Source organism: Argiope bruennichi, chromosome 9 (assembly GCF_947563725.1).
Source record: "Argiope bruennichi chromosome 9, qqArgBrue1.1, whole genome shotgun sequence".
NCBI classification, from domain to species: Eukaryota; Metazoa; Arthropoda; class Arachnida; order Araneae; family Araneidae; genus Argiope; species Argiope bruennichi.
In genome coordinates this window covers 79,328,110-79,346,927 of record NC_079159.1, presented here as the reverse complement: position 1 = coordinate 79,346,927, position 18,818 = coordinate 79,328,110, and the positions used below count along the sequence as shown (strand labels likewise).

General features: G+C 33.2%; 1 protein-coding gene across 3 annotated transcripts in view; it reads left to right on the top strand.

The window, feature by feature from the left end:
* Positions 1 to 18,818, top strand: part of LOC129983932 (limulus clotting factor C-like) — a 37,130-nt gene that overhangs the window by 5,054 nt on the left and 13,258 nt on the right. For all 3 annotated transcript variants that reach the window (XM_056093657.1, XM_056093656.1, XM_056093655.1), the window contains 8 exons: positions 439 to 553; positions 5,608 to 5,732; positions 9,369 to 9,602; positions 10,154 to 10,366; positions 11,783 to 12,013; positions 13,338 to 13,583; positions 13,719 to 13,958; positions 18,120 to 18,401. In XM_056093657.1, coding sequence (XP_055949632.1) covers positions 439 to 553; positions 5,608 to 5,732; positions 9,369 to 9,602; positions 10,154 to 10,366; positions 11,783 to 12,013; positions 13,338 to 13,583; positions 13,719 to 13,958; positions 18,120 to 18,401 — 1,686 coding nt within the window. The remainder of the gene's footprint in view (positions 1 to 438; positions 554 to 5,607; positions 5,733 to 9,368; positions 9,603 to 10,153; positions 10,367 to 11,782; positions 12,014 to 13,337; positions 13,584 to 13,718; positions 13,959 to 18,119; positions 18,402 to 18,818) is intronic.

Here is an 18,818-nt window from a genome sequence, read left to right as displayed (position 1 = left end):
TATAGCAGAGATTTGCTCAAGCATCCCTGATTAGCAAATCGATTGCCAGTGTATTGTATTAAAAGTCCAGTGGCTTACTAATGTCAATATTATCAAATTCTAAATGCAGATCCCAACATGTCAAGATTGACAACTTCCTCTATTATATAAGCACACTGGTTCATTCCTGGTATTGTTTACAGATAATTTTGAAAAACATTGTCATATTTTCTTTTTACTCTCTTAGTTTTGATTCTGCATCATATTCTAAAACGAGAACTATTCGAAGCAGGAAGAAGAAATAATGACCTTCTAGTACTTGAGAGTCGTGCAACTCGAAATATTATTGCACTCAGAAACGAGATTTTCGACCTTGTCTATTGTAAATTTTACTTGGCCGTTTAAGATAGTTTTTTATAAATTGAATTTCATAAACCTATAACATTTTTCTCTTCCTAGATTTTTACTTTGGCATCGTTTTATCGATCACTTTACTATTATTAAACATTTCGGCTCAATGTCCAAATTTAGTTTTTTGTCGATGTGGCACCAGCGAAGATGCAATATATTACACGTAAGTAGTTGTGTTTACTTTGCCATTTTAAATTTCATTTCGAAATAAAGAACGCTAAAATGCAGTAAAAGGTTACTAAAGTTTCTTTCATTTCTTATATGTGCATATCACATACATAAATTATATACTAAATCAGATTGATATGTCTTAAATAAGACATATGATTAATGTAATTAATTGGTTAATATTAATATTCATTGGTTATTATGATGACTGGATTAATTAGTGTTAAGTATTTTTTTTTTCGTTAACTTTCGATCTGGTAAATAAATCTATTAAGCATTTTTAAATGTAATTATTCATAGTAGTCAATCAATGTGATAAATAAAGCAATCGTTTTTACCAATAATGATTATTCATAATAAATGGTCAGTGCAATAAATAATCATTTTACCCATAATTATTCATATGTAAAAGTTAATCACATTGAACATCAGATTAATATTATTTCGCACAAAATAGAATATAAATCTATGACAAATGATCATACAAATCTTCAAATGGGGATTTTCAAAGTTGTTTCCTAATTAAAACGGTTTAATATTCATCACTAAAATTTATGGTCCGGCGGTGAAACAAAATCTTCTTTTAGTATAAAAATTAATCAAAAATTGTATGCTATGAATGATTGTTTTCTGAAAGTGACATTTTTTAAAAATGAATTAATTAATTAAGTCTTGGAATTAATATTTATTTGCTTTAAAAAAGCACAAAATACAGATTTTTTTTTTGTATTTAAAGCTTTATATAAAGCTGCATTGTTATGATTAAACTTCCATTTTGTAATGGTCACACAAAGAAAACTACTGAACAAAATCTTATCAAACATAGTGAAATTTTACAGGAGTTATTTTCTAAAAAAAAAAAAAAAAAAACATTCATCAAACGGTACGGTGCTGTAAATAGTAATGTTAAACGAAATGGGACATAAAGACATCATTTTAAAGTTTTTAGAATCTTTCTGAAACATCTTACAAATCATATTCAATGTGACGTCCACCATTACGGTTTTTTCAACCGTAGCTCCAAGTAGAAATGTTACGATATGTCGGTGGATCTCATTTTTTCTTTCCTCAAAATTAATATCATTACAAACAGTGGCTTTGAGGTATGCCTAGAGACAGAAATCATAGGGATTGAGGTCTGGTCATTGTGGAACAAGATATATGGTTTATAATTTTTCATCAGTGAAATGTTGCTTAAGCAAGTGTTTGACGTATGTTCCAATGTGAATAATACCTATCCAGTGTAAGAGTCGTGGAGTATAAAATGCCATGTTGCTGACGTTCAGTATAACGAAACAGCTTAACATCCTCACTTGGTGAGTAACAGACCTAATGTTAACTACAAGACCAATTGTCCATCGTTCTTTAGAAAATGATACAATTAGGACAATAGAGTTTACATCATATAAAGAGCCAATTTAACCACTTGCGCTGGTAAAAATTCTCAGATGTAAGTGTCATAACTGTCCCCTGTAATTTGCAGTGAGACCATACAAAGTATCTGATACCTTATGGAAATCGGAAAATATTTATATCTCCTATATGAATTAATTTTCGATCTAATACTGTGCTCCGGCAAACAATCTCAGTCGACGGGTCATAAACATCATTTTTTTTATTTTTATGGTAATTGCCTGCCAAACTGAACAACATATAATTGCCAATTTTGTGACGAAAGTATTTCGATGGAATGTTTTTCTAGTGCAAATAGCTAAGAAGAATGCAATGGAATTGGGTAGTTGAAATTAAGGAATTTGCTTGACCGAAGCACTAAGTTATGAAGGTTTACATGCTCATTTAGATAAAAATGGCCTCATACATTCGAAAGATATTTCACGCCCATTGTTAGTTAACAATATTGCATATAGCGCCATTATCAGGCAATTGTGAGCTTTCGAACTTCTTTTGCAGAAACTGAAACTCCAATTTCTTCTGGAAACCACTATTGGAATTGATAGTATTTTATAAAATAGTTTGTCGTTTATTGTCTTTTGGAAGTGGACTTTCAATCATAGAAACCCTGCAATTTGATGATGATTAGTATATTTATTTGCGGTGGAACTACCGCAATAAACGCTTGAAATAAAAGAATCGAAACGTCGATCTGGGTTATCTTAATCATTAAGTTTCTCAAATTTCACTTGCTTACTTTATAAAATTGAAGTTGCAACTGTTGGCCAATTAAAGTATGCAACATTAGGAATAATTAGCAAATTTCTTTCAAGTCAGGATGATTGGATCATGCACTTCTTCTTATGTATAGACGACCACTCAGCGACCACTGAACGAGGCAGTATCGACAGTATTGGATGATGTACTATTAGGCAATTTCTATGTATGATAGTTTTTGTATAGTAAATAAATTTGTATTTCTGAAATAAGTATTTCCATCTAAATTGCAACTCTTCGTTCTATACTTCTCCTAAAACATAAATATCTTTTCAAATACTGTAAATACTCATGTCCATAAATTAAGGATAATTCAAGTTCAGGAAAAGAAAGAGTCAGAAGCAAAACAAATGTGACTTATTTGTAAAGTCTTTTTTTTAAACAAAAGGTAAAGAGCAAAAAAAGATGCTATATGTTTGATATTATTAATAAAAATTGCGATAATTTGCTCCCTGAAGCAAATTACAAAAAAAAAACTATTTACAAGAACCAATATTACATGGTTGGTATGATGGTTTATATGTAGTATGTCTCCCAGACGATGCAATACAGACCGTGCAATGCCCAGGCAGGCTGAGTATCAAATTATCGATCTGATTTTGGGCAATATTACACCACTTATCAAGCAATGCTCTCCGAAGTTCCGGTAGACATGTAGGAGGTGGTTGACGGGGTGCAACTCGTCAGCCAAGTACGTCCCTCACCATGCTCTACTGGATTCAAGTCCGATGAGAATAGTGGCAAATCCATAAAGTTGATAACCTTCGATCGAAGGCATTCGTTCACGATGTTTGCACGGTGAGGACGGGCGTTTTCATCCATAAACACGAATTCTGCTCCCATGGCGCCCCGAAACAAAAGTACATGTTGTTAAAGAATGACATCCCGATAGATTTAACCTGTCATGGTTCCAATTTGAACATGCAGGTCAGTCCTGGAACCCATAATAAATCCTCCTCAAACGAGCAATCCTGCACCACCGTAACGGTGTCGTTCAGTGATGTTCTCTTGGTGGTAACGGATACCTGGCGCTCTCCATATGAAAGTTCGACTAGAATCAGACCGCTAGCTAAACCTGGAATCGTCAGAAAACATCACACAAGCCCACTGTTGCGGTGTCCACAATGCATGCTCTCTACTCCAGGCTAACAGCAGGCGACAGTGAGTTGCAGTAAGCGGAACACTTCTGACAGGCCTACGAGCATATAGACCAATCTGCCCTAAGCGTCTGTACACGGTCTGCCTTGAAATTGTTGTATCAGTGGCTGAAGAGAGCTGACGAGACAGGTCTGATGCTGTGCTCCGTCTGTTTCTTTTGGCAGTAACTACCAAATACCGGTCCTCATTCGGCGTTGTAACTCGGGGGCGACCTATGCTGTAACGTCTACTCACATTACCATCATCTTGGAATTGTTACCAAAGCTTGGAGATGATACTCTGGACGATTCAAAGTTCCTCAGATACTTCCAGATGGATACGCCCACATTCCAGACGGCCGATAATTCTACCACGTAAAAAATCTTCCAAATGCGTTCATTGTGTCATAACTATGCGGTTATAGCACTGAAAGGCTTATAAAGCACTTGCGAACAATTTTACTTCTTTGCCAGTATTCCTTATACATCATTCTCTTACACTCTCGTCATTGTGACGTACTATCGATGTCATCTGGTGGCTTCCTGCAATTTGTATAGGATTTTAAGATGTGAGTAGTCATTTTACGGGTGATATATGTATTTTAGAGTTCGATTTCCGCATGACTCTGAATTAACCTTAATTTATGGATATGAGAGTAGAAACTTGAAACTTTGTATCTGTATAGATAAATGAAAGAAAAACATTTTACTAACTCATATTTTTTGCTCAATGGGGGAACATATAAAAATTTAAATTCTTTTACTCTTCACCTTTAACCTTTACAGAAGCGAAAATGTTTTCATACAATTTTCCAACATATTTAAAGAAATACTATATTCGGAAATGTATGATAAGGTACAATATTTAAGAAATAAAAGCTCGTTCCATTTTTTTTTGGAACATCTTGTATTTCAGAATGTAAGAGCAACTTAAATGTAAAGGAAGGAGGAGAGAAAAAATGTTAGGAAAAAAATGGAAATGCTAAAAAAAACCACTGAAAAATTGTATCTCCAACCTTATTTGTGATTTATTAAAAATGCACTGAATTTAAGGAGTGGAATTGTAAAGAATCAATATGACATTTGCGCTGTAAAGATATTTTGCAGAACTAATCTTAAATTTGCACAATCCCTTTTTTTGGATCCTACACCATTTTCCCACTCTTTTATAATCTAATGATGAACTATAATATTTGGCATGCTTGGCGGTTATTTGAATTTCGAAAATGGGAGTGTAACGGAATTGAAAATTTAAGGTTCGATTGCCAAATTGAATGACTCTTAAAAAATTAATTTTGCTTGAAGAAGGAATAAAAAAGTAAGCCCAGGACAAACCAAAAGTGTCTATTCTGCCTCGACTTTAGGCATGCATATAAGTGGAATGATTGGCTTGCCCCTATAGATAGGCGAGAACAATGGTTGTGTCCTAAAGTCCAGCAATGGTTACGGTGCAGTCTCTCCCGTAGTAGGCATATCCAATCATTCGTGGGAAGTATCCAGTTTCAGTGTTTCTATATCCTGAAGGTTAGCGTAAGTCCATTTTGACACTAGAAGTTTCTCAACGGCATATTTGAGGCGCCCCCCCCCCTAGTGGGATTAAGTCCGAAACAAAGACGTTTTGTGGTTGATAAAAGTAAAATAATTACAGACTGGTAAAGTATCTCATCATTAACTAGATGTATCTTGAAAAGTATAGATCTCTCAAAATAATTTTGATTTCTAAAGCATTGTTTTGTATTTTTAGACACTGCATTGATGAAATATTGGAGGAAAACGTATGTGACAGGTGGGTGAACTGCGAGACATGTGAAGCTAATATAACATACTGCTTGACATGCCCTGAAGGTCACTCTGGCCCTACCTGTGAAGGTACAAATTAAAACACATCTTTGGTATCAAATTTACAGTTTGAATTGTTTTTAAAAATAATCTTTTCAGACTAACAATATTATTAAAATATGATTTTTTTATTTACTCTTTTTTAAAATCTTATTAGACTTTTCAATGCCATTTTAAATAAGAGTGAACTTTATTCAAACTATTAATTGATACTTTAAAGAAGGGAGATGATTTTACTACTTCTCAGCATTACAATGAAAGTGAATATTTTGAGCATATTTTACATCATCCCTTCTTGTCCAGAAGTAAGTAAAGATCCCAAACTTTCGGATTTATAATCAACCAGTATATTAATGTGTATATATACAGGGTTGTTATAATTAAACTTCACCTATAAGCAGCATCCTACAACGAAAACGGGTGAACGGATTGCATCGAATATTTGATATATAGACTATACATGAGATGTGCGTACGGAATTTCGAAAAAAATTAGTTCCAAAATGTCCACCAGACGTCGCCTTATCCGGAAAACATTAATTTTAACACAATAAAAGACCAAAGCAGATTACAGAAACAATATTAATATTTATTGACTAATTTCTAATCACCTTGTCATCGAACCATGTTATGCAAAGGTAAGGAAAACCAACAGTACGCTGTTTGGGAAAAACTGTTCAGTTTGCAGAAACAAGAACATATTAGGACGAAATTGCACAAGAGGAGCAGTTGTTAAGCATGTCCAGGATGATGTAAGAAAAGGGGTTCCATGTGACTACCGCCATTCACCTGCAAAATTTCAAGTAGATGGTGAGTGTTCAACTGCAGATCTAACTGATCAGTTGTGATACTTCGCACATGAAGCGTTATGGAGTTCTTTAAGTCATTCAATGTCGCATAAAGATACCATCAACATTACATCCGGAAACATCCACATAAAACATGACAACGACTGCAAACGTTTCTTATCCTAACATATTTTGCATAAAGCTCCCTCTTCTTCACAAGCATGCAAATCTCGACACTTTTTCCCTAGAATTGACTGCTTTTCCCGGTTTTACAATTTATAACACATAATTCTTGTTCTGGATTGTTAATATTGTTTCTGTATTCTGTTTTGGTAATTTATCGTGTTAAATTTAATATTTTTCCGGAAAGGGCGCCCTCTGGTGGACAATTTGGAACATTTTTTTTCCAAATTCCATGAGCGCAACTTATGTATAGCCTATATACCAAATTTCGCTTCAATCCCTTCATCCGTTTGCGTTGTAGGATGCCGTTTATAGGGGAAGTGTGATTATAACCACCCTGTATATTCATGATGATCAGTAAATTCCTTTGAAGCCCTTTAATTTCAAACCAGCGTCTCATATGGCCCGGGAAATAACATGCACTTATAGCAAAGTGACGATGCTCAATTTATTGAGACATGCTATAACACACTTGACGAAGAAACGGGGAAATTATTAAAAAATAACTAAAAAAATGAAGGATATTGATCAAAAAGTCAAATTAGAAATATTTGCGTTATACAACAATAAAAATACAAAAAAGTTTCATTCAGATATCTGTAAATTTCCAGATATATTTGTCATTAAAATTATGAATTTTCCGTTCTTGAATAATTCATTGAATATTCGTTCTAAAAATGAAAAATAGGTCCTCAGACTCCTCCCGGAGAATACATTTTTCATTTCCAGTAACTTGAAAAAAGTTACGTAAAGTTCATAATTTTAATCACAAATATCTTCAACAATTCCATGGATAACTCAATGAAACTTTTTCCTGTGTTTATTTTATGCTATACCGTATATTTTAGCCGATTTGAACTTTCTGGTCGATTTCCTTTATCTTTTTGAGTAATTTTTGTGACTCTTATTTAAGGTGTTGGGATCTGTCTTAACGAATTCAGCATGGTTACCACTTGAGGTATACGTTATTTTCTTGTCTATAGAAGAAACCACTTTTAATTTAGAGGGCTTAAAAAATTTTATCTTTCACCATATATTTTAATAGATAGAGCATATTGAGATCTGGTATTCTGAAGACTTCACAAGATCTTTTGAACATTGGAAATATATATTGGACAAATTTATTGCTTAAAGCAAAAGTAATTTCAAGGTGAAAATTCTGGTGAAAGCTAAATTTTGCATTACAAATTTTATGTCTTGAAAGCATGAATTTATTAGGCAGACTGACTTTCAAAAAAATAATTTCGGAATAATGCATTGGTAATTGGCACCGTTTCGTTTCAGTGAAATGCGAAAAGCAAATAACGAAAATGGTTGAAAATAATGTCTATTTCAGATGACTGTAAGAAAATCAAATAATACTGATTAAAGTAAACTTAAATCTGAGCGAAATTGTCTAACATTACTGAAAATGTTTTCTTTGCAGTGTTAATATTTTATTACAAAAATTTAAGTTTAATCAGTTGCAATCCTTGTGGAGCACATTGAACAGACAATTCATTGTTGTTTGTTTCTTATGGCACTTGCCACTGACAAGCCCACTGATACGAAGACAGTGATTTAAGCCTGAGGGGGAACGTCTCTTATTTTTTATAGCAGCGCCAACTAGGGCCAAGAGTACGACTTGGCCACTCACGCATCACTCATTCGCTTGCACAACCCCTTTTTACAGGAGGGCACATTCACACATCTCACAGATAGAACAACACAAGAACAACCATGCCCAAACCGGGACTCGAACCCGGGACGCCCAGATCACGGGGAAGACGCGCTACCCCTATGCCAGGACGCCGGCAGACAATTCATACAGTGAATTATGTATTTTCCGCATTATTAAAACTCAAATTTCTTTTTAATTTATTTAAATATAATTCAACAAACTAAAAACATACTCTAGAATAGCAAGATGTTATGCACTATTATGGTAAAATATGTACATAGACCCAAATTTCAAAATAAATGTAGCATAAATCAATTAAGTAATTATTACAGTGGCTGAAAAAATAGTAATCTCTAGAATTAGCATAGATTTGAGAACAAGTGTAATAATAATATATTACAAAAGTGAAATCTGCTCTCGAAAGTTCCAAGTTGTCATATTAGATTATTATTATTTTTAAATCATTGCTTGTCTTAATTAATTTAAGTCATTAACCAGTTTTAACCGGTTTGAAACAACCACGCGACTATAACATTAGCCATGCGTCGATATTTAAATATATCGATTTTTTTTTTCATCTCAAAGTCTGTCGAGCTCCAAAACTTTTTTTTACTAGCTACAAAAAATGAAAATTAAATATATATATATATAATTTTCGGTACATTTCCTCACTGTTTCGTTTTCATTCCCATTTTCTTCTCTGTGCTCCTTCGGGCGATAACTTCTTACGACCCTGCCCATTATTGGCTAGACAGGAGAATCCGGTACATGGTGAACATTCGTGCCAAGTTGTAACTTTTTGTCGGCTATAAGTCACCAAATGTTATCATTTTCTAATAACCCTAAAAGCGAAAAATTAATGTCTGAAAAGAGATAAATCGCCAATTTTCTGCCTGTGCATTTTGGGGCTTCAAAATCCCCAAATCAAAAAAACATGTTCTCACAAGATAAAAATGCTTAAAATTATAAATATTTTTATAGTAGTGTTGCTATTTCATTGACATGAATTTAAAAAGATGATTATCTTTGCTTTCAGATCCAGTTGCGAATTGTTCTGATCCCGGAATTGTTCCGTTTGGCTACCGTCGCTTAATAAACGGCATTCGTTCTAAATCAAATAGGATCTACACTTTTGGACAATCCTTGCAGTATTTCTGCAACCAAGGATACGAATTAGTGGGCAATAACGTTCTGACTTGCTTGTCCTCAGGGCAATGGACAAGCCAAACACCATCCTGCCAGCGTATCTCTATTGCTGATACATCCTCAAGTAAATAAGTAAAATATATAAATCAAAACATTAAAAAAATTTAAATCTGCCATCACAAATTTCATGTTATCATGTGAAGACATTGTTATTAAGTCGTCGTTTGTCTTAACTAATTTAAGTCATTAACCAGTTTAAACCGGATTGAAACAACAGTATCACTATTAGATTACGTGTGCAAGAATATTTAGAAAACTTTTTTTTAAAAAATATGTTTGGTTTCAGCAAAAACGTTTCTATATTGATTGAAGTTTTATCTCTACCATTTCTAATTCAAATTTAAATCTTATGATAGCTGACAGCAAATCGAAGTGATATATAATACAATAAGCATAAATATCTTAAGGCTTCTATAATAATGTGAGTTATGGGATTATCGAAATTTTAAGCTTAAAAATATTTTGCTGAAGAAGCTATTAAGAGAACAAGGTACATAAATATTTAATTGAAAATCACAGAAAGCATTATTTCTGGCGAAGCCTCTGGTCGCTAAAGGCAGCTAGTCTATAATAATCTTCATATTTATTTGATAACGTTTCCTAATTTATCTTTAGGACAGCCATTTTTCTGTGGATATCCAGATCAAAAGCCAAATAGCAGATTGATCACATACGCGAGTGGAGGTGGAACTTTCCCCCCAGGAGCTCTGTTTACGTATGCATGCAACGATGGGTACTATACGAGGGATCCTCTTGTTGCCATATGTTTGCCTTCCGGTCAATGGAACACATCTGCACCTACCTGCATCAGAATTGTGGCCCCAACCAGTAAGTAAACCTCTTCCAAAAGAATTCATTTAGTATATCCAATTTTCTTAGTTCTTAGTATCTATTTATAAAACAAAATTATACTCTGGCATTGGAATCTTATCCAGATTAGTTGCTCAATATTTTAAAACAAACGGACATTCTGTTTCTTGCGTTGCACAGCGTTTTACATTAAGCTTTGTCGCAGAGTACAAAGAATTATGAAGAATTTTCTTCGATATATTGGACCCAAAATATATAACATAGACATAGATACCACAACATATCCAGAACTTTATTAGTTCCAATTTGCAGCTTGTGCTAATATGTGTGGGATAAGATAAAAACTCACATCCTCTCTTCTCCCCTCATCCCCCGAGTAATTGACTTCCTTGTTGAATTTAAGCTTGTAAAAGTTACACGGTTTTACTGAAGCATTGGATAATTATTTACAAAGCATTAACTTCATGTTAAATAAAATTGCGAGAAATAAAATGGTTGAGAACAATTAATTAGAATGATTCGTGATTATAGAGTCTATAGGCAGATGCAAGTGGATATAGACTCTATAATCACGAATCATTCTAATTAATTGTTCTCAACCATTTTATTTCTCGCAATTTTATTTAACATGAAGTTAATTCTCTGTAAATAATTATCCAATGCTTCAGTAAAACCATGTAACTTTTACAAGCTTAAATTCAACAAGGAAGTCAATTACTCTGGGTAATTAATATGGGTAAGCTCAAAAAGTAAAGTTCAAAATTTTCAAAATGAACAAACATAAAAATAAGACACAGTACTTTCAAAATATAGACATAATTGAATAATAATTTCAAAATGAGACACACAACACAAACTTTATAAATTGCAAAACATACAAAAAAATATTTTTTATATTATTAAAAAATATTTAAAAATATTTTCTTAATATAGAAATAAAAATTTAAAGCACAGTAGTAATTGTAATTCTTTTGGGAGGAATATTGAAAGCATAATAGTAACTGAATTCCTTTTGAAAATATATAGCATTTAAAGAGATAAATAGTAATTGTTAAATAATTGAGCAGTCATTCTTAATTGGTTTATCCGTTTTAAGTCCATATTTTGAACATTTTAATACAAATTCCGATCCCAACTTTTCATGAAAGGTTTTTATTTTTAGATGTATGATAAAATAATATAATTGTAAAGGAAGAAATGCATTCAAAATGCTCTAAGCATTTTAGGATCAAATAAAAGTAAATAACAAAGTACTATTTTTTTTTAAAAAAAAATGCTTTACTTGTAATTGCATATCAATAAGTTGTTTTCTTATATCTGTAATTATAATATTTTGCAATGAAAAAGAAGATAGATGAAGAGTGCCTAGTAAAAGAGGGCGTTGTATGAAAGTAATTTATTGACACTGATAACAAAAATTATTTTTTATTGCAGCTACGCCGCAGTCCTTTTGCACTTATCCTGAAATGGATGAAACTGGTATGATTATCGAACCGTTCCTTGATGCCCAAGAGAGGAGAAGGCCGTTCCCGCCAGGATCTAAGATCACTTTTGATTGCGAAGAAGGTTACGAAATGGTTGGGGATGAATGGAAGATTTATTGCAAACTCAAAGGACAATGGACTTCAGACCCTCCCATATGTGTGGACATTTCTACATATGAAGGTAAGTAGAAGAAATAAAGACGCAAAATTAATCTTCAGGTATAAAATTTTATCACGAATTCTGACTCTTTACATTAAAATTGCTATATATAGATATTTTTTTACTATATACTATAAAAGTATAAATTTCAATGAAGATAGAATTTTTTCGTTCCCTCTTTATATAGAATACCAATTCTGATTGTGAACCAGTCATAAATACTTGTGCCGCAAGAGATATATTTCAATCTGCAAATTCTTTTTTAAAATGAAGATAAGTTTTCATGCTCCTTGAGTCAATAAAGATATTGCTTCTAAAGAACGAGATGGTTTTTTTATATATTAAACTAGTCTTCTAATTTTGAAACACTAACATTAAAAAAAACACACATTCACCCTTCTGCAATTAAAAGAGTTTGATTTGCAACATTTTAGCCTTGATAAAATCATGAGAATTTACAGAAATATTATTCAAGCTGAAATTAAAGTAAAACCGTGGTTTTTTCGGCATTATTCCATATTGAAGAACTTCAAAATGGCTGTGAGCTGAATCAAAACAAAATAAAAATATTTAATGTCACTCTGTTATTGAATGAAATGGAAGTGACAAAAAAAAAGGAAATGCCGCATCATTTATTGCTACGAAAAACCAATTTCCCTGGAGAAAGGTGATAGTGAAACTGAAATTTACTTTGGAATTTCCATGAGCCTTAATATATCTCATGTGATACAATTTTCTTACACTGCATTTATTTTAAACAAGGTGCACGGCGTATTACTATATGGCTTGAACAGACCAGTCACGCGTCCTTAGCAAATTTTATTAAAGTAAAAATCTCTGTATTCATTGGAAACTACATCTCATGACATACATTAACATATACATCGTTCATTAGATAATACGTGGAGATTATATTATACCTAGAAAAATTGGAATAGTGCTCTTTGATGGGATTTTAGAGAGCTTTTTTTACAAAATTCATGGAATGATATTATTTGTTTTGTATTGTTCATCTTACACAAAGTTTCACGGCCTTTTAGTAAATTTAGACTAAAATTAGTAAGGTGTCCAGAATCATCTTCTGAAAAAAAATATCTATATAGTCACACAGAAAAACTCCAATAGAACTACTTAATTTTATTTGGGCATGCTTTATATTTGCTTTTCATTTAATCATTAATTTTTAATCATCACTTAGTCATAAACGATATTTCCATTGCGCTTTGTTTTAGATAAGCCCAAAAACTTGAGCTCATTTTTAGGTGGTTTATTTAATAAAATAATATCCGTTTTCTCTACAAAAGCTTTTTATTATGAGTTAACTAAGTAATTCTTCGAAATTCAGATACTCTAGTTCCTGAGGCTGTCATGGGTGGCTGCCCAGTTCCCACAGTAGATCCAAATGGAGCCATGGAGGATATACCACCAGATGATCCTAGACGATTAGGACAAGGATTTGATGCAGGAAGTCCGGTGAATTTCACTTGCAATGATGGTTATGAGCTGGAAGGCAGCAATATGATTATTTGCCTTCGAAATGGGCGCTGGAATTCCCCCCCACCCACGTGCAGAAGTAATCTACCTCCCGTGAGTAAGTTCATTCATTTGTACAGATATACAGTTAAAATGTTAAAAAATTTTTAATAAAGTTTATAAAAGATTAATCATGCCGTTTCAACAAATGGTGTTGGTTTTAAGATTTTCTTTGTGAATTTTTATATTACAGGGACTGCCATTGCCAATATTGTAAAGTGCACGGATCCAGGTGCAATTGCAAATGGAGGAGTTGTTGTGCTCTATAGTATAGCCAGAGTAAATCGTACCTCTTCTGTTGGACCTCTCACGTATCCAGTTGGTACTAGGCTCACATATGCCTGCGTTAATGGTTACTCTTTGCAAGGAGAGAGGCAGTTAAATTGTAGAACTACAGGAGAGTGGTCTGGGGAGAAACCGATATGTGCTGCAAGTAAATTTCCAAATATTTTTTATATGAATTGTCTATAGAACTTTAATATTGATTGGTATGTACTTTTTTTATTTCCTTGTACATGAAACACAAGTAAATATTATAATCATCAAAAAACTGGAATTCGAAAGTTTTAACGAATCTCTGAATATCTCTAGAATCTCTAGACGAATTTGTGATCGCCCTGAATCCAAAAAAGATATTTTTGGTATTATGTTTGTCTGTCTCTCTGTTTGTTAATGGTTTGATGTCTGCCTGTCCGTTTGTGATGGTGATTCACAAATGCTTTGAGCTAGACGGCTGAAATTCAGTACATGGAATGAAGGGTCAAATTTGTAGATTTCTATCAAATTTCGAACCAGAAGTTCGTCTCTCTGGCTGTTGGAGTACAAGTAAACTCGATGACTACAAAACGCAAAGAACTAGATATATAAAACTTGATACATGTTTAGCGTCTAAAATATCTATACTTATCAAATTTTGAACAATTTCGTCAAATGGTTGACCGTTTGTCGGTCAGTATTTTCACATGCATGTGAACGCATTAATTTATAAACGCGACGATTTAAATCAGTGAATTTCGATATGTTATTTTGTGAATACAGCTCTAGTTCCGTTCATTTTTTTTTGGCAATCAGTTGCCAAAAATACATATTATCGTGATGATGATGTCGTGTCCGCGTTATCACGGAAAGGAGGTGCAGTAGTTTCTGAGGGTAAAGTCCCCTGAGCACCCGAGGGCAGAAGTCTGACTTCTAGCTCATATGAAGATGACGCTCACACATTCGCTTGCACAACCCCTTTTTACAGGGGGACACATTCACACACCTCACAGATAGAACGCAGATGAAGAACAACCATGCCCGAACCGGGATTCGAACCCGGGACGCCAGATCACTGAGAAGATGCACTACCCTAAGCAAGGACGCCGGCCATATTATCGTGATTAATTCAGTAAGAATGCTAGATTCACGTCAAGTTTTGTATTTCATGAGTACAGTTCTCCAGTATTACGCTAGGAATTATCAGTCTGATCAAGATACAACAATTTTATTTGGAAAAAGGGAGATAAAACTTTTATTGGAGAATATATTATAAGTTTTCAGTGAGACTACTCCCATTCGTTTTCCTTATATTTAAAGTGAATTTTTTGCAATTAAATTAGAGAGAAGTAAAAAACAAAACTCAGAAAGAAGCATTGAACCTTCTGGAGAAAGGAAAATATTTCGATGGTGTAACAGTTTCTAACAATAAACGCTAAAGCAAAGAAAAAGAAATGCATGGCGTTTGGGAGGAATAGTTATTAATATTTAACGGAAATGTAATTACGTAAAACAATTGCTGCGAAAAATAACCATCTTTAACAACAAACTGTTCGCCCTTCATACTTATTATTGTTAATTTATTTTTATGAACTAGTCTTGATGAACTGCATATTATCACACCGGAAGAAAGTATTACGTTTTACATTTGCAAATAACTCTGGAAAATAATTATTTATTAATTATGCTGATAAAAAACCAAAATCTTCTCAGATGATGAGTCTAGAAATTTTGTTCTATTTTGCATCATTTGTTCAAACTGAGAGTTGTGGGATGCAAGTGACAATTGACAACATATAGTAGTTAAAAAAATCATAAAAAATCAAATTTGATAAAATAAGTACAGCCATTGCTGTTAAAAGATTCTTTTAAAACTATTTTTCCAGAAAAAAGTTTTTATTGAAACAATATTTATAAAATTTCTTTAAAATATGTAAAGTTATATAGAGGCTAAGAATATTAGTATATAAATTTTCATTTGGAACCCGGAGGTGATTTTGAACGCATCTATGAACAACACTAAAAGTTATTTCTTTTTCTTTCTGTTAGCAGATCACCATTTACTTCCATCTTATTTTAATGATTAATTTTATTTTTTGGGTTCCTGAATATGTCCTGGTTGGTAGAGCGTCGGATTCGCGTCCCTTAGGTTGCGAGTTCGATCCCCGCCGGCCGAAGATTCCCAGCGTGCTTGGTGGCTGACGCGCGTTAAATCTGTCGTGGGCACAAAGTCTCTCCATGTCGAGAGTAAAACCACTGGGGGTACTGGATCAGGGGTGATCGTTCTCTGATTCAGGTCTAAATTACGATCTGTGGTTGAGTGAATGAAATGTGTGAAGGGGGTGGGGTGGCGTGTGTGTAGCTAAGTCGTTCTCTTGGCCCTAGATGGCCCTACTATAGAAACAAGAGACACCCCCCCCCCCCTCAGGCTTAAATCGGCTGTCTTCGAACAGCGGGCTTGTCCATGGCAAGTGCCATAAGGAACAACAACAAGCAAATTTCGGATATATTTTTTACGCTGGATTGTAGCAGAGATTGATGAGCTATGATCTGTTTTTCTTTCAGCATTTTTTAAAGTTTGTATAAGACGTTGCATTTTTGCGGGAAGAGAAATATCATTATTCTTAGGATCCGATTAAATTTCTTTTAAAAATAATTGCATGGCCTTTTTTAATATCTCCAGCACTTTTCGAATAAATTTAAAAATTTCTGTATTCATTTATTCACAATTATATAATTATATTAATGATAGTGCAAGAAATTAATACAAGATATTAATATGACATTGTTCAATATTCTAATTGCTGTAAAAATCAGATTTTTTTTTCTGAATAATTATTCGTATAAATATTAAACAGCATTTTGAACAATTTTATTAATTTCAATCAATCCATATAAAAATTTGATTTTAAAAGAAATTAAAGCCTATTTCAAATGCTTTTTCGAGTAATTATTCAAAAGAAACTTAAGTCTTTTTTTAAAAAGGAAATCCCAACATTTTTTTCAAACTTAACGAAAGTTATCAAGGGAAATTTAAAATTTAAAATTATATTCCGTCTGGCCAGACAGTAAATTTTAAAGCAAAATCATTGAAATTTTAAAATTTCATATCGTTTAAAAAATTTTGCAAACTAAAATTCAAACTGAAGTCGTAATTAATATATTTCGTTCTTTTTATTATATATATCATTTAATTTCATATCTGAAACAATAAATTTTTCGTTATTTTTAAATTTAAAACAATTACCTAATAGGATACGCAATTAAAGAAATGTAATCAGTCTCAAAATATAAAGCAAAACAATTTTACTTAATTTAGTTTCCCTTCTGTAACTTAATATAGCTATGTAAAAATATGAGCAGACACTCGGAATATTTTGGTTGTAAGTCATTTTCTTATGATTAAAAACTAAATTTCTTTATTTTTCAAAATCATATAAATATTTTGGCATTAACCCTCTCATTCCTAAGATTACTCTATATCAGATACTGCAACACTGCAGTTTCTCTTTCAAAGACATGAAAAGTTCCCTACTTCTCTTCTAAAATAATAACAACAACCCACGTTCTTAAGGGAGTGCATATACAAAATACAATCTCGCTTAGATGATGGCTGTTTTTCAAATGAATGATCGGACATCTTTTGAGAGCCTTCATGACGCTTTCCTGTTCTCCTAACCTATTCAACATTTCGTATCTAAAGAGAAAATCACTAATTTTCAGTATTCAATCAATCACACTTAATGAGAAGAGGCAGAATTAAGCACTGATATCCAGGTATCTCAGAAGTCCTCTGTAATTTCGTTGTAGGGGTGTTTAATTATATTAAAGTCCCGTTTCTTAAAGCAACACCTGGGCTTCTTTGGGACTGACCTCGTAATTCTTAACCATGGAGAGGTGACGAGGACGACACCTGAGCTGGCACCCTCTCTCCAAACTTCCACATCACACCAGGGGGAGGACGTTTGAATCTGACAGATTTAATGTGCTCTAGACCCGCTTACATGACGGTTCATCGGTGGAATCGGATCTCGAACCTGAAACCCTCCGTTTCCGAAGCCAAGACCTTGTCACCAGGCCGCAGCGGTCCTTCATTGTGCAAATGATTGAGGCCCGTATACAGTACTGATAAGGTTAAATGTCACATATTTTCAATGTAAGTTCTCGGTGCCTTTTATAAAAAAATGAATGCTAACTATCTTTTAGAAATGTGCTTCCACTTTTCATACTTACCTTAGTTATGCTGGAATATTTTAATTTAAAATTATTTGAATCCAAAAGCTTATTAAAATCTCAAAGCTTGCTTCAGATAATAACATCCTGTGCTTTCTTTTTTCAGTTCCTTCTCAACCGAGAGACTTGCATGAGAAAATATCAACGAGTACATCAATAGAAGTTGAATGGAAAGAACCCAGTCCAGCAAATAATCCAATCACAAATTACACTGTGAGATGGATCAATCTCGGCAACGATGCAATGAATTCCAGTACTACAAACGAAACAAGCTATCTTATAGAAGGACTGGGAGCATACACCGCCTATTCAGTTCAAGTGAGAGCAGCTACAGTAGCTGGATTTGGCAACTGGACAGAACCATTAGTGATACAAACCAAAATTAGTGGTAAGAATATGAATAAAATGCGATATAATCCCAATTTCTTACTTTATTCAAACTAGAATTTCAATGCTTAATGCAAAATTATTGTTGAACACAGTTCTTTTCAAAGTAATTAGTCTAAATCGACATGACTTTAACTGTAAACAAAGATAAGAAAAATCTGAACACATCGCAGAAGATAGCTTGAAGTTCTGTTTTACATGTAATAATTGCAAATTGTGGCTATCATCGGTCGTATGGACAACATTCAATCTATAATTCATTTCATTATCAATAGAAGTTTTTTATATACCTGCAATTCATTCATTGTTGTGGAGATGTTAAGGACAGAAATTATGGCATATGCTTGTGAAATAAAAATGAGGGAAATAGTTTTAGAAGATATAAGTAATCATGTGCAAAGAATGAATGTGGGTATCG